At 47.3% G+C, this 27,991-nt stretch overlaps 10 protein-coding genes across 10 annotated transcripts; 5 read left to right on the top strand and 5 right to left on the bottom strand.

Annotated features, from left to right (window-relative positions):
* Window positions 1-824: 824 nt before the first annotated feature.
* FOMMEDRAFT_97934 (uncharacterized protein) lies at window positions 825-1,426 on the top strand (the record flags this gene model as incomplete). Its single annotated transcript, XM_007271650.1, has 3 exons — window positions 825-1,027; window positions 1,092-1,279; window positions 1,350-1,426. 3 exons carry the CDS (start codon window positions 825-827, stop codon window positions 1,424-1,426), a joined length of 468 nt encoding a protein of 155 aa, XP_007271712.1.
* A 1,421-nt stretch (window positions 1,427-2,847) lies between these two features.
* FOMMEDRAFT_23917 (uncharacterized protein) lies at window positions 2,848-4,028 on the bottom strand. The gene is made up of 6 exons (XM_007271517.1): window positions 3,707-4,028; window positions 3,621-3,651; window positions 3,512-3,522; window positions 3,404-3,443; window positions 3,130-3,212; window positions 2,848-2,892 (listed from the first exon to the last, which is right to left on the bottom strand). Exons 1-5 carry the CDS (start codon window positions 3,890-3,892, stop codon window positions 3,151-3,153), a joined length of 330 nt encoding a protein of 109 aa, XP_007271579.1. The 5' UTR covers window positions 3,893-4,028; the 3' UTR covers window positions 2,848-2,892; window positions 3,130-3,150.
* Window positions 4,029-4,471: 443 nt separating this feature from the next.
* Window positions 4,472-6,217, top strand: FOMMEDRAFT_171263 (Clavaminate synthase-like protein; the record flags this gene model as incomplete). The annotated part of the gene is made up of 10 exons (XM_007271651.1): window positions 4,472-4,545; window positions 4,623-4,806; window positions 4,859-5,073; window positions 5,151-5,235; window positions 5,291-5,385; window positions 5,438-5,444; window positions 5,511-5,617; window positions 5,676-5,704; window positions 5,778-5,881; window positions 5,961-6,217. 10 exons carry the CDS (start codon window positions 4,472-4,474, stop codon window positions 6,075-6,077), a joined length of 1,017 nt encoding a protein of 338 aa, XP_007271713.1. The 3' UTR covers window positions 6,078-6,217.
* Window positions 6,218-6,350: 133 nt separating this feature from the next.
* On the bottom strand, window positions 6,351-10,417 carry FOMMEDRAFT_162190 (DUF699-domain-containing protein; the record flags this gene model as incomplete). Its single annotated transcript, XM_007271652.1, has 12 exons — window positions 6,351-6,585; window positions 6,717-7,093; window positions 7,174-7,400; window positions 7,466-7,591; window positions 7,686-7,828; window positions 7,885-8,024; window positions 8,100-8,219; window positions 8,286-9,713; window positions 9,763-9,943; window positions 10,000-10,113; window positions 10,169-10,260; window positions 10,313-10,417. The coding sequence occupies 12 exons, from the start codon at window positions 10,415-10,417 to the stop codon at window positions 6,351-6,353; spliced, it is 3,288 nt and encodes a 1,095-aa protein (XP_007271714.1).
* A 496-nt stretch (window positions 10,418-10,913) lies between these two features.
* On the top strand, window positions 10,914-13,365 carry FOMMEDRAFT_171265 (uncharacterized protein). The gene is made up of 4 exons (XM_007271653.1): window positions 10,914-11,093; window positions 11,153-11,595; window positions 11,661-11,922; window positions 11,988-13,365. Exons 1-4 carry the CDS (start codon window positions 10,923-10,925, stop codon window positions 13,320-13,322), a joined length of 2,211 nt encoding a protein of 736 aa, XP_007271715.1. The 5' UTR covers window positions 10,914-10,922; the 3' UTR covers window positions 13,323-13,365.
* A 1,522-nt stretch (window positions 13,366-14,887) lies between these two features.
* Window positions 14,888-17,461, top strand: FOMMEDRAFT_23921 (MFS general substrate transporter). Its single transcript, XM_007271518.1, has 4 exons — window positions 14,888-15,652; window positions 15,729-15,912; window positions 16,025-16,819; window positions 16,889-17,461. The coding sequence occupies exons 1-4, from the start codon at window positions 15,437-15,439 to the stop codon at window positions 17,215-17,217; spliced, it is 1,524 nt and encodes a 507-aa protein (XP_007271580.1). The 5' UTR covers window positions 14,888-15,436; the 3' UTR covers window positions 17,218-17,461.
* A 289-nt stretch (window positions 17,462-17,750) lies between these two features.
* FOMMEDRAFT_97727 (uncharacterized protein) lies at window positions 17,751-21,059 on the bottom strand (the record flags this gene model as incomplete). Its single annotated transcript, XM_007271605.1, has 8 exons — window positions 17,751-18,599; window positions 18,673-18,931; window positions 18,999-19,620; window positions 19,675-19,801; window positions 19,867-20,262; window positions 20,318-20,566; window positions 20,664-20,841; window positions 20,914-21,059. The coding sequence occupies 8 exons, from the start codon at window positions 21,057-21,059 to the stop codon at window positions 17,751-17,753; spliced, it is 2,826 nt and encodes a 941-aa protein (XP_007271667.1).
* Window positions 21,060-21,520: 461 nt separating this feature from the next.
* On the bottom strand, window positions 21,521-22,940 carry FOMMEDRAFT_143399 (CAF1-domain-containing protein). Its single transcript, XM_007271654.1, has 4 exons — window positions 22,791-22,940; window positions 22,374-22,729; window positions 22,145-22,319; window positions 21,521-22,079 (listed from the first exon to the last, which is right to left on the bottom strand). Exons 1-4 carry the CDS (start codon window positions 22,884-22,886, stop codon window positions 21,594-21,596), a joined length of 1,113 nt encoding a protein of 370 aa, XP_007271716.1. The 5' UTR covers window positions 22,887-22,940; the 3' UTR covers window positions 21,521-21,593.
* A 368-nt stretch (window positions 22,941-23,308) lies between these two features.
* FOMMEDRAFT_97946 (uncharacterized protein) lies at window positions 23,309-24,224 on the bottom strand (the record flags this gene model as incomplete). Its single annotated transcript, XM_007271655.1, has 4 exons — window positions 23,309-23,694; window positions 23,756-23,848; window positions 23,907-24,004; window positions 24,049-24,224. The coding sequence occupies 4 exons, from the start codon at window positions 24,222-24,224 to the stop codon at window positions 23,309-23,311; spliced, it is 753 nt and encodes a 250-aa protein (XP_007271717.1).
* Window positions 24,225-24,443: 219 nt separating this feature from the next.
* FOMMEDRAFT_114603 (uncharacterized protein) lies at window positions 24,444-27,742 on the top strand. Its single transcript, XM_007271656.1, has 20 exons — window positions 24,444-24,511; window positions 24,565-24,621; window positions 24,677-24,840; window positions 24,895-25,039; window positions 25,091-25,153; window positions 25,214-25,225; window positions 25,282-25,326; window positions 25,391-25,473; window positions 25,544-25,622; window positions 25,675-25,681; window positions 25,730-26,062; window positions 26,116-26,198; window positions 26,265-26,358; window positions 26,445-26,521; window positions 26,598-26,766; window positions 26,837-26,983; window positions 27,088-27,297; window positions 27,368-27,490; window positions 27,583-27,626; window positions 27,684-27,742. Exons 1-20 carry the CDS (start codon window positions 24,476-24,478, stop codon window positions 27,696-27,698), a joined length of 1,986 nt encoding a protein of 661 aa, XP_007271718.1. The 5' UTR covers window positions 24,444-24,475; the 3' UTR covers window positions 27,699-27,742.
* The last annotated feature ends 249 nt before the right edge of the window (window positions 27,743-27,991 follow it).

The raw sequence follows: 27,991 nt of genomic DNA on the forward strand, positions 1-27,991 counted from the left end.
CTGCTCATTTGATGCTGAGAAAGGGCTACAGCGACAAACATAGGCCTTAAGACCATGTTTATAAAGGTGACGACGCATGGTACTCTTGCTGACATGAGGGAAAGTGGTTTCGTTTGAGATCGGTAGCATCACGAGCTGAACCCAGATGCAAGCATTCTAGCAGCAGAACGACGGTCGGGCGACGAAAGCTTGGTGGGACGACCTGGCTTGGGCATAACAAAGTACGGATCACCAGTAAGGAGGAGCTTGCGGTGCAATCGGGAGACAGTAGAACGAGAAAGGCCAAGCCTTTTGGCACACTCAGAGTGAGACATGCCAGCGTGCTTGTAGTCCAATAGACGCACTTTACGAGTGGGTGTAGTGTAGTGCATAGAGTAGAATAGAGGTAATACTAAAGCCCAGGGTGCAAAAGGAGGCACAGGTGTCGAAATAATGAGCACTGGGGCAGCCTTTTTAAAGTGTATGTGCTGCGCGCATATGTAATGCAACAGCATGTTTTTTTTAGATCCGTCCGTCTCGTATAATTACTGCACATTTTGCAGTCTTTTTTACATACATATATTCGCAGTATATCACACTTAATTTACATGTAATTTATATGGGCATAAGTGTTGTGTGGAATGACGTGTAGAGGCAAAATGAAAAACACGTGGTGTGTTGCAATACTTTTGACGCGCACTGTATATCAACTCGCCTTTAGCCGGACCATTCATTTTCACCCTCCCCTTCACTCCTTCCCCGTCCATCAACCGTCGAGCTTGACGCTGGCGTTTTTCAACCAAAAGGACAGAGACAGACAGTTTTCGTAGTCTTAGTCGCCAGTCATGTCCCGCATAATGTCGTCTGCAGTCAGCATTGTCAGCCTCCTTGTATTCGCCCTGTCAGCCCTTATCGCAATCGAACCTGTGCGTGCGCTGGCGGTACCGGAGATGTTAACGATTATGAGGAGGGACGTATGGGCTCCTGAGATTACCTCGCCGGAGGAGGGTGATGTATGGAGAGTAGGAGAGACGGTGCTGGTCACCTGGTCAGTAGCGCTCCACACTCCCACGAACGTTTGTTTCATCTCCCTGACTATTTTTTTAATTCAGGTCTACTGAGGATGCACCAGCGCAAGTGACGAACTCAAACGGCCAGGTCGTTCTGCGCACTGTTGATGGGTTTGTACAAGGTCTGGGCGGATTGAACGAACCGTTGGCGAGCAACTTCTCGCTTTTCGATGGCAAGGTCGAACTGCAAGTACCTACGGTTCCTGCACGTACGGATTACAAGGTTGTTTGTACGTACTTATGACCTTTTCCTTTTATCCATCCTTTTCCTTATCGTATGACTGATCATCCGTGATCTAGTGTTTGGCGATTCCGGAAACGAAAGTCCCGGATTCACAATCTCAAATCCTGTAGTCGAAGCATTTAACTCGTTTTAACATCCGTCAATAACTGTTGGCCATGTTGTGACATCCACACGTCGAACTACGATTGTTTCTCACTTTTTGCTTTCAATTTTCGTCACGCATTTGTAATATAAAAAGCGCTTGCGCTTTTCTTGGATCGGGTCAGGACTCTGACGAGTGGAGGAAAGGACCTATGTCTGTCTCTTCCTGCAAGTTGGGCTCTTAATTGGACATTGTAGCTTGTACTGCATCATTTGTACCAACTCCCACGCGCTGTTTCTTTCTGCGCCGTTGTATTATTTATGAATTTATTGTTGTACATTCCGAACTATCCAGAGTTCAGTTGTGAAGGAACGATTGCCGTGCCTCAAAAATACAGTACCACACAAGCGAGAAGACTGAAAAGAGTATGTAAAAAAATTGGAAATCACACTCCACTCTGATGTTATTACTGTAAGATATATATAATCCACCTTGCCTTCAAAGTAACGTGATAAAAATATTCTTCCCTTTCATGAACAACTATTTGGCTAGTCAAGCAAAAATAGGTAACTAACGTATTGGACCGAGGGATGAAGAATGTCAGACCAAATCCCTCGGTATTTATTTACCAAGGTAAATGGATTTAAATTAACCTGACACATTAAGTAAGAATGTCAGCCCTGTGGATGCTCTACTGTTAAGGTGACATGTTTATTCCGAAATTTACCTTGCTGTTTGGTTAGTATCTCCTGTTGAAACTATACCATAAAACCATTGTTGCTTCTTAAATATTCGTTCTATTGAGATGTCCAGACGCGAAGGTCTTCTATTGCGCACGCAAGCATCGCGTCATCTTTGGGATGTCGCTGACGCCTTGGCATGCACCGCTTCCGCAGAGCTTATAGGCTAATCCTCCGGATCCGCTTCTTGGCAAGCGCCTCATATATTTCCGGCTTCAAACCGGGCTCAAATATGCTCTTGAATGCCTTTGATCCTCCGTTTCATTCGTCAGTTTTGAAGTCGATAAGGAAAGTAAGTGCCTCACAGTCCCCTACACGTATGAACTTTAACGATATCGGTTGAAAGCATGTCCAAATTGTCGTTCTACATCATTTGACATACAAGACAACAATTGTAGCTCCAACCATCCATACATGCAGATATTTCAGCGTGAATGCAATTCAGGACTCGCCTCACGGGAACCGCGGCCGTCTTTGCCGAGGCCTAATGAATCTTATTACTCGTGGAAATGACCTCACATCGCAGGCGCCATCTATATTTGGAAACGTACTTAATCCCCTCGTATTCGGTCCGCAAGGCACTCACACCCTCTCTCTCACCTATTCTCCGCTCGTACCTGTATGTGATCGTCGAGCCGTCTTCAGCTTCGTAGTTGTAGCTAACATAGATAGTTCAAGCTCCCAAATTTGTCAAAGTCATGAACGCCTCCAACATCCCCATCGCAAAGCCTGCCCGCGCCGCAGTCGCCCAGCAGCCATTGGGGGCCATTCAGATGGGTACGCATGATCTCATCTTGTTGTGGGCCCCAGCTCATCGCCTTTCCTTCACCTTCTCTGCCATCTGCTACCTTGCTCTCCACAACTCGTGCTCCTCGTTGTACCGACAATTTCGCATGTCATGTCTGACGACTTTTCTATCGTTGCGGCGGCACTTATACCCTACCCCGCCATTGCTTCCCAAAATTTATTCGTTCAATTCCGATTTTTTTTTCACTAATTGCAATTCCTGAACAGTTCCAACCTCTGCTCCAGCGGCTACCCGCCAGCAACCCGCTGAACAGAAGGCCATGCGTATCCGTGGTGGAGGAGCCTCCAAGGTAGGTACAGCACCGACTCTGCACCCCATTCCTCCCAACCATTCAGTCGGGTTGATTGGAGATCACACGTGCTTGACGTGTTTCTACTGCCCCTATTTTTATCCTCTCGCGTGGCGTATCCCTGGACCGCAGTTCAGGTACTTTTGCTATTCCAGATTTGAAGCTGACTATTTCGATTATTTCTCCAATAGGATTGCTTCCTAGGCATGCTTGAGTGCTTCCTTTGCTTCGGTACGTTGCTATCGCCGTCGCGCATTAGGCTATGCTTTAATCGACTATTTCTCCCGCACTGATTTTAGAATGCTGCAAGGTAAGCCGATACAGACTTTTCCCAGATTAGCTGCTTGCTCCGGTGCGAATTTGCGAATGGGTTTGCTAACGTGTCATTCAATTGGCGTGGCTTTGTAGGATTGCTGCGAGTGTTGGGCAGATATTTTTTGTCAGTGGATTTTCTTGAATAACAGACAGTTGCATTGCTCACTGTTCCATCGTAGGCTGCCCTTGCGAGACCATCGAATCCTGCTGCTGCTAAATTCGCTGAGCACAGGTCGCGACTTCGGGTCATGGAACTCGTGGTTTCGGTGTTCATTCGTGTTGTTGGACTTTCCTCCGAGAATACCTATCTGTTCCATCTGTGTTTCATTACTATGTAAAGCCTGCTCGGTCGTGGACTCCAACATCTTGTTTACCTGATCTTTACGGATGTACGCTGATAAGAAAAACTATGTGCCGTTCTGAACGTTCCTTGAGTTGTTCGAAGGACTACTACTTTACAACTTTCCAGGCTTGTTTTAACCAGTATATCTTGTACTTTCGGGTAAATCTGAGAATGTCTCAGAAGACTGGCAAGTTAGCATTCAGCAAATCTTCTGCACGCAAACATTGTTTCGTTTCAGAGAATCCTGGCGGATGTAGTGAGATGACTTGTCAATATACTTCTAGTTGTAATCCAGAGGTTGAGGACACTGTAAGCAAAATTTATTAATTTTCTTTTCAGACAATGTTATCATGTCAAGCTGCCACAAGTGAGATATATCCTGCTAACACTTTTATACATTTTTATTAACACCATTCGCATAACTTTTGTTTGATGCTGTTAACAATACTGTTGGAAGGTGTGTATATGCTCTGTCGCTCCAATAGGCAAGCCAACCTCCTAGGATGAGCGTGAGAAACCCGTCGATCCCCGCCCGCCTAAGTATGCTATCACTTCCGACTATGCTTATCAAGTCTTGACTTAAACCATATCATTACTACCAATGGCTATCGGAACGAATACCGTCTTGCAGGTGGCAAGTAGAGCCGAGTATGGCTTCAAGAACATTCCTGTCATGTACGCACACACGATTCGTTTTGTTTTTAATTCCAATCTTTTCAGACTGACTTATTTATCGATATCGGTGGAAATAGTGATATGAAAGACGCGGACAATGATCCTGCCGTCCGAAGACAAATAGCGAAAGATATTTTAGATGCATGTGTGAATGTTGGGTTTTTCTATGTCAAGAACCATGGGATATTGGAGGAGTTGATGTTTGATGCGCTTGAAGTCGGGAAGAAATTCTTCGCTTTGCCGGAGGAGACGAAGCTCAAGGTAAAAGTCCCTTATTAAAAGGAGTGCTATCATTGATTCGGAATTCTCGCAGTATGATAGCAGAACATCATCAAACCTCAAAGGATACACTGCCTTTCTTTCCGAAAATATTGATCCTGAAAACAGAGGTGACCTCCACGAAGGATACGACGTTTGCCCAGAACCAGAACCAGACGCTTCGGCTGAGGCCAACGGGAATGGAAGCTGGGGAGTTAACCGTTGGCCCGAAGAGGTTCCTGGATTCAAGGAAGCATATTTGAAATACTAGTGAGTACTGTTGTCTGTTTGTCTTCAGTATGAATAGTTACAGAGTACTTACTCACTTTTGTCTGTTATAATGGAAGCAAAGCGGCGACTGCGTTTGGAAAGAAGTTGTTCCCGCTATTTGCCCTTGCACTTGGTGTTGATGAAACTTTCTTTGATGATAAGGTGAATCTTAATAGAATAGCCAATGCCTTCCACTTCTGACGAACGTGTGTTTCAGACAAAGGGAGCTAGCGCATTCATGCGTGTTCTTCACTATCCTCCACAAACAGGACCCCATGATGATAGAATTTTGGGGATAGGCGCTCACACAGAGTACGCATTTACACTTGTGCTGCATCACACGAACGTAACTGACTGTGTTTAGTTTCGAGGTAATCATTCTCCGGAGTGATGTCACTACATCTGATTCTACTTGCTTAATCGTTTTGAACTTGCAGTGCTTTACAATACTTTGGCAGGAGCCCGGGATCGAGGCCTTGCAGGTCCTGAATGCCAATAAGGAGTGGATAAACGCAACGCCCATCCCAGGAACACTCGTCATCAAGTCAGTAATTCGAAAGAATTCTCATGGCCTACTCTCACGTTTCAGCCCAATTCTTCAGCATTGCTGATCAATTTATGCGCTGGACGAGTACGTGGAGCTTATCGTTCAGAGATTAAAATAGCTCATGGCGAGCAATTCTCATGATGAATTGTTGTCATAGATGACGTTTTTAAATCTACTGTTCATCGTGCGATAAACCGAACAGGCGTCGAGAGGTATTCAATCCCTCTGTTTTTCGGTGCTGATTACAATGTCAGGCTCGATGTACGTTAGCTTTCACTTATCAATTCATTGCTCCACCTCATACATGCTAACTATTATAACACCATTCACTGATTATTAGCCAATACCGACGTGTGTATCTGCTGATCGCCTACCACGATACGACGTTGTCACTGCTGGCGAATACTCTGAGGAACGACTTCGGGTTGCATATAAGAATGCGGTCAAAGCAAATTAGTCGGACTTATGAGAGGAGATGGATTTAATTCTTGGTTTGATTACTGCGCTTGAGATCGTGTTGCATTGTATATAGTTTTTCAACGTGGAAGTCATCATCTGTATACTAGTGTATTAAAGACGTTTGCTAGGCCATCTCAAAGACGTTATAAAAATGACGAAAAAGTATTTAAAACGTAAGAAGCGGTTGACCAGTCCAAACAGAATGGGCATTACAATTTGCATTAAGCAATAGGTGGAATATACTTTTATCGAAATCCCTAAAAATAAAACTCTACTGTTTTGCTTTCTTCACGTTCCCTCTTCGCGTTTTCTTCTTCTCTCCTTCCACCTTTCCCATTCCCCCGTCGTCAGCTTTCCTCTTCTGAGGAGCCCCTGTGCCAGCCTTGATACTGACGATAGACGATCGAGAAGTGCCCGCTGCCTTCACGTCTTTCGCTCCTTTCGCAAGACGTGCAACTTGTGCTTCCGCACTTGACCAGTCGGCTGTTGAGTCGGTGATAGCATACCTAGTTTGCATGTGTTGAACGGGGTTGGATCAGTTGAGAGAGAATGTGGATTTTTTCAAGAAAGGGAGAGTCTAGTGAGCGACACACGTATCATGGAAAATGGTATTAATAACTATAAGCGAAGGACTTACTTGCTTAGATCAAGCGAATCGATCATCTCGCGTTGTTTCTCCTTGAACGCTCTTCGTTCGGGTGTCTCTTTGGTATCTTCTCCGTCTGGTTTGTCAACACCTTCAGCTGTAACAACGCCGTTGACTTTCTCCGACCTATCTTGCAATCCACCCTCTTCTTCGTTATCATTGTCATCGTCGTCGTCGTTGTCGTCTTCAGCACCCTTTTGAGTATCCACATCCATGCGCGACGTCGTACCGATAGCAGAAGCGGAAGTAGGTAAAGCAAGCTCAGCGCTGATAGCAGCCTTTTGTACGTCCTGTAGACGTTTCGTGATTTTCCGCACGACTTTCACGAATAGCGCGAGGGCTTGGGATACAGGGAGTTGCAACTCGGCCTATCAGTTCAAGGATTCGCAAAAACGTCAACCTCAACCATTGAACGCGGAAAAATGGATGATAAAAAAAAAGGACGGACCTCAACCTCCTCAATAGTCTTCCTCTGCAACCCAATAGCCAACAATATCGAACTCTGTACCGCACTCAACCTCACTTCCGGACCTAACCGCTTTTCGAAATATAATGTTGCGATTGTAGGAAGTAAGTCGAGGATGACGTGGTAGTCGAGTAAGTTGTTTGCGTAGGACTCCAGTCGCTTGATGTCGAAGGGGGTCATTAGGATTGAGAGTTCTGGTGAGCCGATTTCTACGAATGTGGCAGAGTTAGTAAATGTCTCGATGTAATACATGAGCGTGAGGATTGAGACGAACCTCGTGCAGTATCTGTGTCCAGACGTTTCAGACCTTCATCCGCAGCACCGAGTATACTCAGCCCCATCACGCTTCCGAATTCTCTGAACTTGAAAGATAGGAGGGAGAGGAAACGTCTTCTGAAGTCTAGATAGACATGCAGTTAATTGAAGCAACAGCTCAATATCTTTGTTGCACCCAAGAGGACGATAGAAGGGTTGAACAATAAGAAGAAACACACCTTTTGCAAACTCCCCAAGCCACTCCAGCTCACCCTCATTCGAACTATTCAACCCGCGAACCATGACACAACTATGTTCACCTGTGAGTTCGCTTGTTGTTTGACGGATGTATAGCGGTACGTAGCCCGCACGCTTCCAAAATCTGGACATTTCCTCTCAGCAACAACATTTTGACAAGGGCAAATAACGGAGACGTACCGAAGAAGCGACGGCGTCAACCCATAGGAGACTCCAAGATAATCTAGCGTCTCAGGTTTGCGTTCTGATAGACGCTGTAAGAGAGGAGGCATTGCGGTAGGAGCACGGATGGTGGGGATATCTGTTAGTAAATCGGTGTTCTATAATTAAAGGGAGTCGTTGTCGTTAGCGATTTAGTGTCTATTCGATATAAGGTATCAGGTGTAAGGCCTCACCTTGTCAAACGCTGCAGGATTGGGGTACGAGCGTTCTTCTCGAATGGTTTCGTCTAAGTTGAAGTATTCGCCGCTGTAGTACGAGTTAAGTGCTTGAAGGGCACGAGCTCCGTAGCCCATCTATTTCGACATTTCGAAAATGAGTAAAAAGATGTAACGGGGTCAAAGAAATACGAGTTGACATACATTCATATAATCCGGATGAGTAGCAACCCTAACAACCCTCGCACCCGACATCCGCGCAAACGTCGACTCCTGAAACTGCTGCGAAACCAACCAAGGTATCAAATCCCCCCCAGTCCTCAACCCCCGACTCAACGACTCCATAATAACCTGTTTACTAATATTCCCTTCCAACGCAACTTGCAACACGACAATCGGCTCGGGGAGGTGACTTTCATCGTCTTTTAGTGGGGGGAGGAGAACGAAGAGGTGATGTGCGGGTGCGTCGGACATGAGTTGTAAGTCGTTTGGTTGGTTTTTATAGTGGCTTGCTACGTATAATGCCATCATGCGTTGGAGGAAGACTTCTGATGCGGGGTGGAAGCTGAATAGTGTGTCGCGGGAGACATAGAATAGTTCGCATTTACTGGGGTGTGGACAGCCTTGAGCTAATCCCCGTGAAGCGATTGTAGCGTCGAGACAGAGTAGGGTGTTTAACCATGATTCGACGCGATCACCTGAGCCGTAACGGATGGGAGTTTCGAGTTTGATCTCGCGGAGAGAACGGGGTTTTAGAGGTGCGTTTGTTTGAGGCTTTTTGGATCGAGAGGTGGTAGCTGTTTCGTCGTTAGTTGAAGTAGCAGATGGACGAGTGCTTTCACGGAGTTGTTGGATGAGTTTGAGGGAGAGTGAACGGCCGGTTCCTTCGTAACCGTTGATTGTAGAGGCCATGAAGACAAGGTACGGTCCGAGGAGGTTCCGAACTAGTGGAAGAGGAATAGCTGCAGCTTCGTCGATGATGACGAGCTCCGCTTGTCCAAGTACATGAGCGTCTTGTGGTTGAATGTATTGAATCGTTTGCCGATGGTCTCTGAAGATGTTTACCCGCACGATTGCCTTGTTGAAATCCGGGTTGGTGCTTTGCGCGATATCATAGTCGAGATGCTCTTCATATCCAAGTACGTCCATGCCCTTAAAGATGAACTCGAATAACGTTTTCAGGTTCTCTGGGCTAGGACTCGTGACGAAAATGTTCGAATAGCCATGTGCAAGTGCAGCTGCGATCGCAAGTCCCAGCGCAGCAGACTTTCCACGTCCTCGAGCGGCGGTGAGCGATACAGTCGAGCTCAAAGTCTTCTCTGCAATCGCATCGACGAACGTGAGGATCGCTTTCGCTTGGTCTAGCGTCCGAGCGAGTTTGACTAGCTCGCCAACTGGTTTGGTGTCTGCTAGGCTTGCGCGTAGCTCAGCGAGCTCGTTATCCGCTTTGCTCTTCCCTTTCTCTGTCTCTTCGAGGGATTTTATGTCTTTACCGCGTGAGATAGGGAGGACGTTGAGCTCGTCGTCGAGGACGAGGCAGTCTTCACATGCGCCGAGGGAAAGAATGAATCGCTCGTTGAATCGCGCGACGACAGAGTCGTGTGAGGATGTTCGATAGCGTGCATGTACGTCCTAAAGTAATTTCAACTTCAGTCATCAAAGTTCAGGTGAAAATGCGTACCATGGACATAGTATATAGCTGTCGTAGCGAAGTCATAGTCTTCAGCAGAAGAACAACCAAGCCTCCACCCTCAACGGTTTCAATCGTCCTTGCGAGGAGGTTCGGCGTGATCGCTTCAAAGTCTTGCAGGACGCACATCCCGTACGTGTTACCAAGAATCTTGTGAGATTCTTTGTAGTACCTACTTGAAGAGTAAGCGCGATATGCTTTTATACTTAGTCACAATTTGATACGCACGTATATCGGATGTCGGTTACAGTAACAAAAATCTCGAATGGATTTTGTTCGTTCGCTTCACGTATCCCTCGTTTAACTTCGCGCTTGATTTTTGCCTCACGCTTCTTTCGATGGCTGGAGAATTTAATACTAAGCACATGCTTAGTATTTCTGTGGGTGCACTACATACCTCGTGAAACCAAGATCCTTCTTATAGCACCATAAGACGGACGGACGTGCCGAGACTCGTGCTTGGGAGAGGAGGAAGTGCAAGTTGACAATCTAAGAAGATGTTAAGTCGTGTCATTAAGTGCATAATGATGAGATGGCATACCTGGTCCCTGCCCTTGTCGCCTACGAGGACTATGAACGAGCGATGGTTTTCCTTGACATTGTTGTTGATGAGAATGGGAATGCGAGGATCGAGTTGCTTCCTCATTTAGACAGAAGGCTGGTGCAAAACTTGAATCGCCAATGCAAGAGCGACAACTAGGAGCGCGTGCTTCAAGAGAGACGGAGATTCTGAGAGCCAGTTTAAAAAGACAGGCTTCGCCTCGAATGCCAAAATTTCGAGACGAGACGATAGACGACTTCCTTTATTGGATATAAATGATCGCCGTCTTAGAGATTCCTTATATGGCTAAGCATTGAGACCGTTCCGATCTCAAGGAGCATCAGCAGCACGTTGACGGCCTGCTTTTCCGACGTGCAACGTGCAGCACAGGCCTTTCTTCGTCCTCCTCTCCTTTTTTGACTTTCACGCTTTGTCTTACTATTCTTTGCTGCAACTTTTCCCCTCAGTTTTCATTTCTGTTGTATTACCTGCAGCTGCTTCTACCGCCTGTGCTCTTTCCGCTTGTCTCTGAAAAGCTGTGCTTGTTAACGACCCCAGGCCTCTCCGTCTCTGATCCCTCCTCTTCAACTCCCGCCACCGTCATCTCTCAATGGCAAAAGCAAAGCTTGCTTCCCTCGTGTCGCGATATGCCTCACGCCTCAAGCGCAGAGAGCCAGCGCGCAAGCAGCGAACTCCGCAACAGCTTGCCGACATGCCAGTCGATGTCATCCTTGAAGTATTCCTGCATCTCGAGTTCACGGATGTGATGAGTTTAGCTCAAGTATGTCTCTTTTGTCTCAATGCCATTGTTTCATCCTATACAATATCCTTCTACCCAAGGTATCTCGTCTATTCTACGAGGTATCCGAGTCCCTCGCCATCTGGAAGAACCTCGCATACAAGCTCATGTGTCGTGGCCGCCGCATCTCGCTACACGACCACCTCTCAACGTCCTCTCTGACAGCAGCACAGCTAAAGCAATCCGTGCTTCTGACAACGGCTGCAGAAGAGTCGTGGCTTGGAGCAACGCCTACACACGTTGCGCGGCCGCACCCTGTCCGGCTGGACGACGTCGATCTTGACCATGCTTCGTACATAATGAAGTTCACGTCTCGAAGACACCTCGTGCTTCCTACCAAGGCGGGTGAACTGGTCGGATGGGATACGCGGACGAAGACATGCGCTGGGAAGTATGACATGGGCGCCGACTCGGTTTTGATAAACGTCCAGGGAGACTATGCGACTCGATCGTTGTATTGGATTACAGGGAAGATCTCTTCCGAGTGAGTGTATGCGTAACTTATTGTTTTCCATTCAGAAAGTTAAAACTTTGACATGACATGACAAGTCCCGACTTCGAGCAGAATTTGCATATTAAAATTCTTCGGATCCAATTCCCCGAACCTTCTTCGTCAAATCCTGTTGGCTTCGAGGTTTTAGGAGATCTAGTCACCCCATGGTCCCTCGCTGCAGAACTCCATTTCTTGGACGCCTCTCAAAGAATGATTTGTGCTGTTTTCTTGAATGAAGAGACCTGTACGGCGGGATTGCACGTCGTCTTGGATTGGAGTACCGGCTTAAGCTGCATCTTCGACACCGGCACCATTTACGTGAGTTTCACTTCTCAATACGTATATTCGCTTCACCACAGCTGACGGTCATCTTATGTAATAAGGAATACGGCCGCGCAGTAATAGGCCTCCACCTCTCAACCGACAAACAACACATCATCCTTCGCAGCGAACAATGCGGAATGGAAGTCCGTCGCGCCTACTCTCTCAACGAAATGAAAGAACGTGCGTTCATCTGGAACGCAGCACGTCGATCATCAATGATGCAGTCTCTGCCTTGTATGAAGTCTGTTGCGTTGGCGTTGACGAGGTGGGAACATGAGGATCCGGCATTTGATTACGCTATGGCTCCGCATACTGTTTGGGTTTTGCCGCAGTGGTGGCCGACTTTACCTGGTGTTCCACGTAGGACGAGTACGATTATTTTGTACCTTGCGCCTGAGGATGGGCCTATGGGGCAGATGAGACGCGTTTGGCGAGCGGCGCAGCATTATTCGGAGGCTGTTGAGAGTGTTTTGGAGGATGATGATGAGTTGGTGGAGAGGTATGAGTTATTGGGATGTTCAGGCGAGATGGTTGGTGGGGCACCATGTTCTTCTGCAAGAAGTATTGTGGATATTGGTGGAAACGCGGTTACGATTAGTCTTGGACATCATGGCCTACCGATCCTCGCGCAGAGCTTTAATCACCTTGGATGGATCGAGGAGACTTACGAAGATGATGACGATGATGATGAGAAGAGGTTTAGTAGGTTCAGGAAGTTACGTCCGAAATCGCTATTTGCTAGCGTTCGGCGAAGGACTCGAAGTCGTTCCTATTCCTCTGCTTCGTCTTCGTCTTCTTCCTCATCTTACGCACTTCCACGTCGTTGCAAACGCACCCTGAAACTAGTAACATTCCCCGACCCAGGCGTCTCACCCATCCACCCACACAACTGCAAGATATCACCTAAACCCAAAAACAACAATCGCACTAACAAACCTTACAACGACATCCCCACCGCCAACTATAACAGCAACAAAAAACACAAACTAACGAACTTGATACACCACTTGCACTCCCTCCCTCTCTCCCTTCGCCACCTCAAATTCCAAAACATCTTACGAATAGGAAGAATGGGAATGGGAATGGGAATTGGAAATAGGATGGGGAGGGCAAGGAGGAGAGAGAAACAAGGTGAATGCACTTGTACGATCTTAGAGCCGGTAACGCTGGACGTACCAGCTGAAGTCTTGGATGGGTGTTATCATATGTTTTTGGACCCTGCTGCTGGGACTGTGACGCTTGCTACGGAGGATAATGAGTTGCATGTTTATCAGTATGGGAGGCCTGGGGTTTTGTCGAGTTCTTTTGAGGAGGAGGTGGAGGGAGGTGAGGAGAAACGTGGTGCTGATGTAGAGGTGGAGATGAGGATGCATGTACCTGCGCCTCTTGTGTGATTGTTGGATTGAGGAGGGGTTGAGGACGGATGATTGGGATTTTGGATTTTTTTTTGTCTTCTTGTCTTTCTATTATCTCGTTTACTTTTTTTGTCTTCTTTTTTTTTTGAATGTCTGCAAGAGTATGTATTCTCGGTTTCTTTTCTTTTCTCCTCATTGGTGTACTTAATGTACTATCTTGCACTAATCTGTCTCTGATATGTTGTATGGCATGGTAAGTAATAAACATGCATTTTTATCTTGTCTTATTACTAGGTGTTTCCTACTGTTAGGGTCGTCGATTTACCAACACTTGATTTTACAGTTTTGGATGTGTGCAAGAGTATGTATTCTCGTTTCCTTTCTTTTTTTCTCCCTTCACTCGTCTAGTTAGTCTAATGTACTAACATGATCGAATCGTTTCTCATAGCCAAGTATACATTCTACCTTGTCTCATCAGGTCTCACTAGTCTCTCATACACAGCATTGTGTTAAGAATTAAAAATAGCATACATATTTTCTGTATAAGGTATGAGACTACACACACCGGTCCGGCCATCTATAGATTCTATACAAAGAAACACGTACGGTACAGCGGACAATAACTTCTTCCGATGGATGAGACTCAGGAGAGTTTGTTTAGGCACGGACGGGTGACCTTTTGACTCCGAGCCAAGACAATGAATGATACATATAACCCCGCAAAACCCCGCAAACCCCGCATTTGATTATAATCAAAATTTAAACTGCGGCCGACGCGCAGACACAGAGGTATAAGAATCTTGAGATAAGCTTGACCTCAATACTAAGTATACATCTATAATTTATGCCGATGTGTCTTGAACACCTCTCTCTACTGAACACTGCCCTTAAGTTTGGAGTATATACATTATCTGATCTGATAAGTCCTTGGATAGACGGAGAGAATCGGAATTGTTTTGAGTTTCCAGACAGACATTAATATTTGGACGATCATCGCGCGAGGACAAGACATTAGACAAAAGCTAAGCAAAACATAAAAATATCAACCCAATATGATGCTATTACTTAGTATTTGCGCATATGTAGACGATTCGAGGTTATCTGCGTAAAGTCCGGTGGTGATGGGGTTGATAGGTAATTCTTGGAATGGATATGGTTATGGTTCTTCAATACAGTGAGTGAAATGAACGAAGCTTTTAAGATCTGGAACCTAGGACGACAACGTTCGTTCATTCCGACTTTTTCCGTACTAATAACTCTCCTTACTCGTTATCATCACAGATTCATAGGTGCAAGGATTGGATGAAAGCATGTACTGTGCACGCACACCACATTAATATTGAGTAGGATTCTAGCACTGGGAAGCAGTATCTAGGAAAGGTGTATTTTCACTCAATAACTTGAGTAAGCCGGTTCGAATCCTTGTGAGGGATATACACAAGAAAAGAAACTTAGAAAGCCTGAGACCTGTGAGAGTGAGATGAGTAAAGGAAAGCACCCGGCCGGAGCACGGAATCCGCGAGCCGGGAGAGGATGAAGAGGCACCACCGCGTAATTCAAATGGTCTTCCTCAGTTCCTTTTTCCTCTCACCCAGGGCGGCTCGCCGACGGACCTATCACAGTATCTATCTAGGTCTTTACAGGAGAGTGTTGTTCCCATCGCGCGCCGAGGAAGGGTAGATACTGGTGGGCAGCGTCACCCTCGTTCTAGAAATACGTCTATAAATAGCGTTGGGGCATGCAGGTTCAATTTGAACGCGTGCCGAAGGGAAGTAGATAAAACTCAAACCCGGCATTGCCTAGCTGAAAACGTCGAAAATGTCGAAAAAATGCAGAGGTAGAAGTCAGCAGGGATGATGAGATGCGGGAGTAAAGCGAGTAAAACAATCATGCGGTCTGTTAGCCAAGGTTCGAGAAATCAGAATGCCATCAAAACATCACACCTCACGTGGAGCTCTTTTGCATTTCTTCTTCTTTACTAAACTACTTACCCGCATATATCATAATCGTAATTCATCTGTGCTCTCCTGCCCTATATATAATGCCCAGCCCTGTCTGCTCACTCTCACCGTCCTTGCTTTCTCCCCACAAGCCAGGACGTCCTCCTCCCCGAACCCCGCCAATTCGGTGAAGAGCTCCAGAGACCAGCGATAATGGCTCCGTACTTCCTCCGCAACCTCCTTCCGAAGCGGGACAAGACCGTAAGGCAGCGCACACTCCTCGCTGCTATCGCATCCTTCACTCCTGTCCAATGGCTCCAGCTCTTCTGCGGTTGGCTCGCATGGACTTGCGATGCCATTGATTTCTTCAGTGTATCGCTCAGTGTCACCGCCCTTCAGCACCAGTTCAACAAGCCAGTGAATGATATCGTTCGTGTCCCTTTTCTTACCTCTTACTGAGCGCCTAGATTCTGAAAGAAAGAACCTAATATTCTCTGTATGATAGACGACGAGTATCACGCTCACTCTTCTATTCCGGTCTGTGGGCGCTGTCATATTTGGCATCTTGTCCGACAGATACGGACGTAAATGGCCACTCGTTGTGAATCTCCTACTTTGTGCCGTACTCCAGGTTGGGTCTGGTTTCGTACAGACGTTCCGTCAATTCCTCGCTGTCCGATCGCTCTTCGGTAAGTGTACAATCATTTAGCACCACACAGCCTCCGTACATTATCGGCAAAAATAAGAAAATCCGATATGATAAGATCACAACTGACGACATTGTTCATCGTGCTAATATAGGAATAACTATGGGCGGCGTATGGGGTCTCGCAGCGGCAACAGCGCTGGAGAACTTACCTATCGAAGCCCGCGGGCTTGTCTCTGGTATCGTTCAGCAAGGATATGCGGTCGGCTACCTCATTGCTGCCGTCATCAACTTGCGTCTCGTACCCGCCGTTCCAGCAGACTGGCGGGCGCTGTTCTGGACAGCATCAGGTATCTCCGCTTTCGCTGCCTTCGTACGTGCAATCACACCCGAATCCGAGCTGTTCTTGCGTGCCAAAGCTGCGCGTGCGGCTCAGGGAGGTGCACAGACGAAGCACAAGACGCGCGTGTTCATTCATGAGACGAAAAAGATGCTGTGCCGACACTGGATATTATGCATATACGCAGTCCTTCTCATGACAGGGTTCAACTTCCTCTCACACGGCAGTCAAGATCTCTACCCAACCTACCTACAGCAGACCAAAGGGTTCACCCCCGACCAAGCAACAACCGCGACGATTATCGGGAACTGCGGTGCTGTCGCGGGCGGAGCGATCGCCGGGTGGGCAAGTCAGTACATCGGAAGGAGACTTACGATTTTGTTGTTCGTCTTGATCATTGGCGCGTTCATCCCGTTGTGGATCTTGCCGGATGGGTTTAGTCCACTTGCTGCGGGAGCGTTTTGTATACAATTTGGTGTACAGGGCGCGTGGGGAGTTATCCCGATCTTCCTTTCTGAGATTTCTCCACCTGCGTTTAGAGGGACCTTCCCTGGTGTTGCGTATCAACTGGGTAACATGGTATCTTCTGCAGCATCGCAGATTGAAGCTAGTGCGTCTCCCGTCTTCCATCTTCACATTCTCTTAATATCTAATTCCATTTGTGTTATATCCTTTTCAGCCGGAGGCAAACACCTCAAAACAACAATCCTCAAAGACGGTAACCTCCAAATCGTACCAGACTACGCAAAAGTCCAAGGTATCCTCATCGGCGTCGTCGCAGGCTTCGTCTTCATCGTCACTATCATCGGTCCGGAACATCACGGCGCGCACTTCGAGCGGGCAAAGGCGGCGTTTGAGGAAGGTGCTGGTGATGACCAGTTGGATGACGGTACAAGGGAGTTGGTGGATGGGGAGGATAGAGAGGATAGAGAGAAAGGAAGTCCGAGAGAGAAAGGAAGTCCGAGAGATTCGGTGAGGGTGGAGGATGAGAAGTCGTCGCAGGTTTGAATTTGTGTGTGCTGATGATGATTTTCGTTCCTTTCTTTCTTTAGGAATGTTGAGTGTCAGTTTGGGAGGTTGCCTTATGAATCCACATGTGTTTTCGTTGTTTCATTATCTACTCCTGTCAGCTACGAAATTGTGCTGGAGGGTAAAATTTCGATGACCTTCATAGCTTTAATGTATTACTACTACTTTGTTTCTTTTATACAGCCTGTTGTCTCCTTGACTTATCTCTAGACTCTACAAGCTCTCAACCAACGTTTCATGCGTGCGAGATATATTTATCGCATTACAACCACCGACATGTCTGCACACATACCGAAAGCCAAGTACACTGCCGCCTCGCCGAGCCCTGCCCAGCTGATCGACATGCACCGACGTGGACCCACACAGCGGATCCCATACACTGGTACTGCACCTCTGTTAGATCTGCTATCTTAGACGCTGTGCCAAGAAGAGCACGAGACGCTCGGGTTCATTGAGAATGACAGAACGTTAATGCAAGAGGGCAAAAAGAGCTGTACAGGAGGAAAGTCGCTCTACTCAAGTCTATCCGCAACCATCCCAAGCACCTCCCCCGTCTTCCTCCCAAAATTCCCAGGGTCCTTCACAACACTCTGCCAAACATCCCCATGCCTCGGCTCCGCACTCACACACCTCTCCTCCACCTCCCTCCTCCTCTCCTCACCACCATGTTCCCTCTCAAACTTCATCCACCAAGCCCAACAATCCCCCTTATCCGGATCCGTCGCACAAGCCCTCGCAAACCACTGCCTCGCCTTCTCCACCTTCCTCTCCGCCCAAAACAACCTCGCAACAGCACATATCACAAGTGCATCACCCGAACATTTCCTTAACGCGTCTGCAGAGCGAGCTTTCCTCGTAGGACGAGGTTCAGACCAAATTGCCATAGCCCAAAGTGTTCCTGAGGTAGGACATTCTTGTAACCCTCTCGCGAGGACAGTCTTTGCTTGTTGAGCACTACCTGCACGTTCTTCGACACCAACTGCTTCAGCCCATAATCGCTCACTACCTGGGTTTACGAGTCGAGCTTTATCTAGTAGGGCACGCGCTTTGATACTCTTCCCGTCTGCTTCTTCTAACTTACTTGCTAAGATCCAGAGTGTGACGTCTTTGGGACAGGATTTGAGACCTGCTGCGTAGGAAGCGCGTGCAGCTGCGTAGTTTTTGTTTGAGTTGTTTGAGTTGTTGTTGTTGGGTTGGTTGAGTTGATTGGATTGGTTGGATTGATTGGATTGGTGGATTTGGCCTTGGATCATGTAGAGTTTAGAGAATTTGGGGTATTTCTTGATTGCTTGGTCGAGGATTGAGAGTGCTGTTGTGTATTGGCCTTGTTGGCGTTCGAAGACGGCGGATTTCATCCAAATCTACAAAGAAATATTTAATTCAGCAATCTTTCTTTTACGAAATCCATAATAGGGAATAAGAGATGATACTCACCCTTTCGGTATCCGCTACCTTCCTCGCACGCGTGAGCAACTCACGCGCAACGTCGAACTCGCCATTCTCCGCCTCGAGCTTAACAGCAGCCAACCAAATCTTCTCGCTATCCGGGTTCGCAACGAACGCCTTTTCGAGAACTTCACGCGCGCCTGGTACGTCGTCTGCTAGCCACCTCTCTTTGGCGGACATGAGCCAGAGGTCTTCTGCTTGAGGACAGTGATGTACAGCCCGAGCGAGTACAGCGTCGAGTGATTCACTAATAAGTAAAAAAGTATATGTATGTTAGTGATAGCTATACATGGTTAAGAACAATGATGACATACCGAGTCCCATGAGACTTCTCAAGAGCAGCCGCCTTCTCCCACAACATCCGTCTATCAGGGAAAACCTTAAGCGCATACGCAAGTATCGCTCTAGCAGTCCCAATCATCCCTCTCTCCTCCGCACTCTCCGCATCACCAACCCACGTATCAAGTCTATCAGCCTCTTCAATCTCCATACCCACAGTCGCTTTGATAATCGCCTCACACGTCCGGGGTGACCCTTCACTCTCACATCGTTCAGCCTCTTTTAACCATTGTTCGCGGGTGAGAAGGACTTGATGTCGACGGAGTCCGCGTACGCCTGCTTCGATGGTTTTGTCTACTTGCTCGAGCTCTTTCGTGCGTTGGGATTCGGACTTCCCTTCTGAGTGGGCTTCTTGTTCTAGTAGTCGTCCGGCAGCTATCCAGATTTCGTGAGAGGTTGGAATAGCTTTGCGTGCTTTGTTGAGTACGGCTTTTGCTTTTTCGGGTGTCTCGAGACGTGCGAGAGCGAGCCACAGTTCGACGGAGAGAGGGATAACTTCGACTGCACGAGCAAGGAGAATACGGGCGTCTGTGATTGACTCTTCGAGGTTGACTGTTTCTTTCCATAACCGAACAGAATTCGGTATTTGTTCAAGAGCTAAATCGTCAATTTGTCAGTGTCACGTTGAGTCATTAATCAACCAAAACAAACCTTTCCGTAGCACGCGCTTCTTGGATTTGGTTTCCTGCTCCAAGGAAGCTGCCTTTAACCAAACTTTGACACTTTGCGGGACATGTTGTACAGCGTTGGCTAAAATAACTTTAGCATCTTGAGTATTCTAATAAAAGGGTAATTAAGGTCAGTAAAAGCATTCCTTGGTACTACAAATCGTAGGTGGCTTACGTGTAACCGAGCCGCCTCTAACCACACATCTTCACTCTTCGGACAATTCTCGCATCCAGCTTTGATAAGTTTCCGAGCAGCGACCATTCTACCAGCGTGTTCCTCCACACAAGCTGCAGCAATCCACCCAGGCGCATGCTTCGGGTTTGATTTCACGAGCGAGTCAAAGAGCATGCGAGCGCGTTTGATGTCGCCTATTTCAGCCTCGGTTTTGTGTACGACGCTGGCAAGATCTGTTAGGTAACCCTTCGGGTCGATCGAGGTGGAGGTACCAGAAGTCGTAGAGGTACCGGAAATCTGGTCGAGTTTGAGCGAGAGGATCTTATCGCGAGCTTGACCAATCTCTACGAAGTTGGTAAGGGTGCCGGATTCTGCTGGAGTTACGAGACCACCGTTCTATTCAAAGTCCTTAATCTCGAGTGACAAATTTGTAGAGTATATCACAACGTACCTCTTGTTGCATAGGATCAAGAGCACTCTCATACTCCGTCTTAGACCTATCGCCTACAAGCACACTATCCGGAACAACGAAGCTCCTCTCATCCTTCTTCCTCTTCTTCCGCGTAAGGTTCCCAACCTCCGGTATACTATCCCACTCTTCATCAGTCACCGACGAAAGCCCTCTCTTCAAATCCGCAAACTGCTGCTGGATCTTCGGTCGTTCCGAACGATGTTTCGCTAGTTCTTCCGCTTCACGTTTCTCCCTATACGTCAAAACCAAAAAGAAAAAGAAAAGAGTAACATTAGAAAGTCCTGAACAACAACGAACAGTGACTAACCAGAGTGAGAGTGTGCACACACCTTCGTGCTCTCCGTCGAGCATCCATATTCTTATCCACCAACTCATATATCCGATCCGCTTCTTCATCATCCGCTTCGTAAGTCATACCAGCAAACAAACCCATTTCGTTATCTGGATCCTGGAATTGGTCCGGGTCATATTCAGGTTCTTCACCTCGTTTTGCTTGAGCCTCGCTAAATTATTGAGAGTCAGCATTGTATGAGGATGTAAGTATGTATGTATGTATGTATGTATGTGCTACTCACGCAATGGCTTCTGCTGAAGGACCTTCCCTGGCAGGACCGATATCTGACCGAGTCGTGAACCCGGAGGCACCTCGACCAAGACCAGCAACATAAGAAGCTGGTGCAGGTTGCGACAGGAAGGCCAGTTTGTTAGGTTTGTTCGCCATGGTCGTTTAGTCAAGGCGAGCTCGATCAAGGGCGCGAAGTAAAGTTTACGAGACCAGCAGACACGGCAGCCTCTAGGACGAGAACGGTGAAGGTTGCTAAACAAGTTGCTCAAAGATCGACTCGACCAGTGCGGGAAGCGTATAAAGTAACACATTCTCACAAATCGCCACGTGATCTTGATGCCTCACGAAGTAAGACCAAGAAATACTTTAACTGCTACGAGTCATTATTCAATTATTGAGCAGTTCTGTTGTTACGTTTCGTAGAACATTTACAACCGTTGCACTCATTCAGATTAATGACAGACAACAGAAGATTATGAAACATAAATATTGATGCGAAGCACGATACAAAGCAACAACTTGAACAAGAGAGTATATGCCACTCGATACAAAATATCACGGAAAATAAGAACATGTATGTCCACATCCCAGAGCGAGCAAACGAGAGAGAAAGACGTGTTAGTATATTTATATAGAGGCTACCACGCGAACCTTCATTACCCCCTCCTCCCCTCCTTCATCTCTCATTCCTCATCGGTCACCGCCCACACCAATTTGCCGCAAATGGTACGCCCCGTTAACACCAACAGGTATCGTACCATACGGCGAACCAATCGTATTCGAGAATCCACCTAACCCAGGACCACCAGGTGTAGGAAGTGACGCAGGCCCTCCACCAAGCATACCCGGTGCACCGAGGTTCATACCCTGTTGCTGACTCCCTCCCTGTTGCGTTTGCCCCTGCACTGTCAGACCAGCCTGTTCTCGCGGCGGTGTTCGTTCTCGCTCCGCACTCGTCACTGCGCTTCGCCCGTATTGTACTAGTCCATGTGCTGAGACTGTATCGTACGTCCCGTTTGTCAGCTGTACCGCAGTCTTGCCGAGGCCGTATAATTTGCCCTTATACTCGGAGTCGTCGAGTAAGTCGTCGTGGTACAGTTGACGCATCTTGAAGAACACAGATGCAGTTAAGAGGGAATCCGATCCGGCTTGGTGAATGGGGCCAATGCGCACAACCTAGAATGGAAGAGGAAGAAGAATCAGATTGGTGGGGCAAGACGACTGAGCCACACAACACGCACGTCTAACATTTTTGCCACATCCTGTAGCCCACCCCGCAATTTACACGTCCTCATCATGTACTTCACGTCATACACTGTCGGAAACCATAATGAGAAGAGGTCAAAGAAGTCTTCCTCCATCGGTGGTAGTTGGACGCAAGATAACAGCTTGACGAGGTACCCAAAGTCGTAGCCACTGTAAATTCTTCAACATATGTTCCAGTCCCTTTGATGCTAAAGAACGATATACCTATGGAAAGAAATCCACTTCGTCTCATCCGTAAGAACAAGTCCAGAAGTGATCAACAACTCCGCAAAGTCATTCGGCTGTATGCCCTCCGTAAGATGTCGTTGGAAGTTCAATCCCGATTCTCGCAAAAGTTCAATAGAATCCGGGCTAAACATGTCCTCCTGCAAGTCAAATTGGAAGTTAAACTGCCACGTGCACACATCATCCGGTAAGTTTCCCTCCGCATCGCTGAGTGTTAGACCAATCTGGATGATCTTGAGCAAGTCGACGTTACACCGCATTGTCTGGTAGTGATAGTCCGAGGATGTACGGAATGTGCCTATTGGACGCGCAACGACACCGGGAAACTCTGTGTCCTGTAAAGAAGCGGTTATCAGCATCTCTACTGAGGAGCGTGTGTGGAGTGGAAGCACTGACCATGGCCACGTACGGATATCGTTCAACAGTGTCACGGATGGCTCGCATCTCCGCGTCGAGATTGGACGCCCATACCTCTCGTATTCGTGCCGCCATGCGGCTGTAAAGGCGGGATTTGTAGTTAACCTCAGTGGATGATGTTGTGGAAAGGTCTCAAAGGTGGATGAGGAATGGGGCTCACGTCGACCGAAATAATGCTTGTCCGTTTTAGGAAAGATTTGTCAACACTCATTGACAATTACAATTCAATACACACACACACACACACACACACGCATATATGCCACGAAATTCACGATATAATCACCATTGTCGAAATTGAAGTAAACAATGTACAGCAACGCAAAACCACTATCAATACATAATGCGAAACCAAAACGAAGTCCAATAAGTCCATTGCGCTCGTGACCCAAATGTTCATGATTGAAAGAAATTAAAGGCACCGTGCCGTGTCGTACATACACATCCAGAGGTCATGATCGTTAAATAGCATCCAAACCAAATGTCAAAGGTCTCTCTTAAACAAGAACTAACATGCAAAACAGTGGAATGATGAATTGCAAGAGTCGCGAATGTGTGATTTGGATAGCAGATGAAGAGGTGTTTGAGCTAGTGTCACTTGATGCTGGTGGTGCGGAGGCAGAGCCTGACTGAGTCGATTGTGCTGCTAATGAACTTGTTGAAATCTCAGATGCAGTCGTTAAATTCGCCGGCGCTGGAGAGGGCGTGGCCCCGGTTGGAAGATTGGGCGCACTGAGCGTCGAGACCGTCGGCTCGGAGGTAGGGCCTGATTCGGAAGTAGAAGCTGCAGTCGAGCTGGTAGTCGACGGGACCGTCGAGGGAGCAGAGCCGGACGAGCTTTTAATAGTGAACTTTGGGGATATGTTTCCTGAGTCGCCCAGTACTACATGCAAGTCAATTAATTTATGGACTGAAGCAGGGCAGAGGGATGCTTTGGAACGCACGCGCTATGATGTAGTCGGTCCTCGGCTCCACGTCAGGAACTACAACATCGACTGAACCACTGGTAATGTCAAAGCCAGAGGCAAGCGGACTGTCTGTGGAAAATTGAATATTTATTCGAATTTGGAGTGAATCAGCAAGAGATGCGCTTACCGATCATGAGATGTTCATCTCCACTGGTGTCGTTCAAGAAACCCAGCAGAACCGTCCCTTGCCGGTTCGTTATTTGTTCTGGCAAACCAGATGTATTCCTGAAGTAACGGTCAGAGAGGATGAACTGCCACCTCAGCGGAACACGCACCATACGACTGTCTGAGTGTCACCGACAGTCCATACCGTTGAAGCATTCGGAGCAAGGACGGGTGGATCCGCAACGTCCCTTCGCGCCAGACCAATGACCAAGGGAACTGCCTGTGCGAGCTGCACAAAACATGAGGCTACGACAAGGTAGAGGATCGTGAAAGGGGTCATGACGAGGAGCATGAGGACGTGAGGTGTCGTGAGTAGCCTGAAGATAGCCCATGTTCCAAGGAAGGACGGTATATATACTATAGGCCAGCTGAGCATCAGAGCATGTGCGGGAAGATCGACGTCTTCCCACGCAAGTCCTGATCCCGTCATATTTCAATTCACTCACCCAGTCCAGGACGCGTTCTCGGCGCACTTACCTCCACTCGCGCTGCACCGCCGCAATCCCTAACCCTTGTCCTCAGCCCGCAATAATGACCACGGGCAGGCTCTTTGGAGAAGCCCTACCGGTACATATTTCCTCTGCCAAGCCAAAATCATCGCTAAATTCACCTCGGTACAGGACCAAGTAGACCGAATTGCCGCCCTTTCGGAGTCACAGCTCGGCTTGCTCTCAGACGTGAATCTCTTGATTCATTACTTTCGGGAAGCCAGCCTAACATTTCCATCCGCAGATTAGAGAAATTTACAAAGAACGTGCCGCCCTTGAAAAGGAGTATGCCGGAAAACTGTCAGTGCTGGCAAAGAAAGCGGCGGACAGGAAGTCAAAACGCATCGCGTCTCTTGTCCTCGGCGAAGAACCTTCGACGGGATGGGGTGAAGACACGCTGCGTATGAGGTACGTGGCACGTATCATTCTACAACTCAGCTCATAGTCTACATCTACGTCAAGCACCCTTGACAAGGCATATAGCCAGCTTGTCAGCTCATTGGACAGCACTGCACAAGATCACTCGACACTTTCGGATTCTCTTATCACTCAGGTCGCCGATGCAACGAAGGTGCTTGAAAAGAAACATGAGGATATGAAGACAAAGGTACAATCGGGTACGCATTATCGGGAGTCCATACTCATGAGCACAATCCAGCAATACCAGTTCTACCAAAAGTTGCTGTCCGACAGGGACAAGGTGTATGCTGATCGACCGAAGGTTCGTGTTAACCACGTCATACTCGGATCATGCTAATCGTAGTTACGCTGCATTTTGCAGACGAAGGCAAAGGTGCGGCTACAGATACTCTCTGCTCTCAATGACAGGTTGCTCATTTCCTGGCTTAGTACGACGAGGAATGCCTGGAAGTCGAGTCCTACCGTCGCAAACAGGTCAGCATTATCAATGTCACACAATTTCGTCATTGAACATGCAGCTTAAGAGTGACCGCACTAGGACCGTTCCCAAGATGACAAGCACGCAAGCCGTGCTGCCAAGCAATTTGATTCGCAAACGGTAGAAATGCAGAACTGCAAGAAGTGCGTACAAATTTACTGTCCGACTTCATTAGCAGTGTTTACTGATCTTTGTTGTTGTTTTGTGCAACAGCACATATATCATCTCAACAGCAATTGCCAATAGAACGAAGGACCGATTCTATCAAGATGATCTCCCACTGGTTGAGAACGTACGTAAAGGCATCGTCACAGTACACTCCATTCTGACCCACTTCCCGCTAGGACTTTCGTAAGGCTTGAGTAATCTTCTCGTACAGCTTTCTAACATCTCGTTCAGAACGTCTCCAAGCAAACCTCGTAGCCGGACTAGTATCCATCCTTCTCCAAGCACAAGAACTACATACCACCCATCTCACAACAGTCCAAAACCGAATTAACGGAGTTCGTAGTGCTTTGGAAGCTGTGAACCCCGCTCCAGACCAGGACTTGTACATTACATACAACACGCGTGCTTTCAGTGTGCCGAACGACTGGGGCTGGGAACCTTGTGCGGGTCATTATGACACTGGCGAGATGGTGGTGGATCCCGAGCCGAAGATAGTACTGCAGAATAAGCTCTCGAGATGTAGGGAGAAGTTACAGGAAGTGAATGGTCTTATTAATTCCAAAAGTGAGTACGTTTATGATCAGCACCGTACGATTTAGTTTAGGGTGATTCTCTAGAAAGGGATGTGGACAAGCTATCGAGTATCGTTTCGACGTATATGAACGACCGTAGTCTCGGATCAGTAGACGACATAATGAACGTCAGTTTTCTCCTTCAGGTTACTTTGAAAGGCTTAATGAACGGACCAACCGATGAATCGATACAGGATTACCTCGGTGTTCAACACGAATTGACACTTTTAGAGTTTTCGGCTACGATCTTGAACACTGAGATAGATACTATTAGTGACGCTTTAGGAGGTGAGTTCTCCTTCCTTCCGCTCACTTCCGCTCCCTTCCTAATTCAGTGAATTAAATCGATGTGATTGACTGATTGGTTGATTTAGGTGACGAGGGTTCGCAAAGCCCACATAACTTCAAGTCTACTTCGTTCTCTATTCCGACGACGTGTGGTTATTGCAAGGTGAGCGACTCTCTCCTTTCATCACTTTCCCTACTTGCGTCACATTAAAATGACGTTATTTATATTTATTTATTAGTCCTCGATTTGGGGACTAAGCAAACAAGGCAAGACGTGCAGGACTTGTGGACTATGTGTCCACGCGAAGTGCGAATTGAAAGTACCTGCCAGTTGTGGTGGTAGCAAGCGTTCGTCTAGGATGCCAAGCGCCATGTCTAGTTCGGATTTGTCTCGAGCGGATTCACGAGGTAACTAACTACTACTCCACCATGGTAGTGAAGTGGTACTTATAATTGTTTTACGAAATGAAATGATTAGCATCAACGATATCTAAAGCGTCGACTTCGTCCACACCTACTGCTTCTTCCTTTGCAAGGCCTCATACGGTGCCCGACGAAGTATACCCGCAGGCACGGGTGTTGTATGATTTCACGCCGACTTCGCCGTTCGAGCTGGCTGTCACCGGTTCGTATCGTACCAAGCTCTCTGCAACCATTTGACATACCTTATCTAATCTAACCTCTTCCTTTTATTCCTTTATCCTTTTACTCCTTTTATTATTATTATAGATGGTTTAACCGTCCAAGTCCTCGAAGACGACGACGGCTCTGGATGGGTAAAAGTCGCAGATTCGAAAGGAGGCAAAGGTCTCGTTCCTGCTTCGTACGTTGAAATTATCGACGACGAAGGTGATGAAGAAGCAGCTCCCACTGCCGCGCCACTGCCACCAAGGGTACCTGTCACTACGAAACCGAAAACACTAGGTTCAGGGAAGTACGGTAAGTTATCTCAACCGCATATTCTCCTTGATGGAATAACAGAAATTGACATTGCTTTTTTAATGATCAGTTCGAGGGATATACGCATATCAGGCCAGTGGGCAAGAGGAAATTAATGTCGAAGAGGGTGCTTTGTATGAGTTGTCTTCTGGTGCGGGTGGAGGAGAGCATTATGCTGATGGTTGGTGGGAAGGTTGGTAACTTCTTGCATTTTTTGTTTTTGTTTTTTGCTCGTCCTTTCTTGATGTTTAGTTCTGACTCATTTTTGTTGACTTGGGTGAATAGGCTATGATTCGTCGGGTAGGAAGGGTATATTCCCAAGTAACTATGTGAGTACTATTTCTGTTTCCTCTTGAGAAAAAAAATAGTGCTGATGGGACGTGAAGGTTGAGCTAGTATGATAGAGATTTTGTGTAAGTTATTAGCGAACACGAGTTTGCTTTGGAAGGAACCATAGCTCTGCTGGTGATCTAAAGGGAGGCATCCAATCCCGGTCTAAGTTACAAAGATGAGACTCCTCGCGTGGAAAGGGTATATTCCCAAGCAGCTTTGTGAGTAATACTACTTCCTCTTAAGCAGGAAAGTCCAAGCTGACAGACGTGAAGGTTGGCTTATTATCATAGAAATACATGTAAGTCATTAGCAAAGGCTTGCTTTGGAACAATAGCTTTGCAGTTTTCGATCCTGGTCCAAG

The sequence above is a fragment of the Fomitiporia mediterranea genome, assembly GCF_000271605.1.
Source record: "Fomitiporia mediterranea MF3/22 unplaced genomic scaffold FOMMEscaffold_18, whole genome shotgun sequence".
NCBI classification, from domain to species: Eukaryota; Fungi; Basidiomycota; class Agaricomycetes; order Hymenochaetales; family Hymenochaetaceae; genus Fomitiporia; species Fomitiporia mediterranea.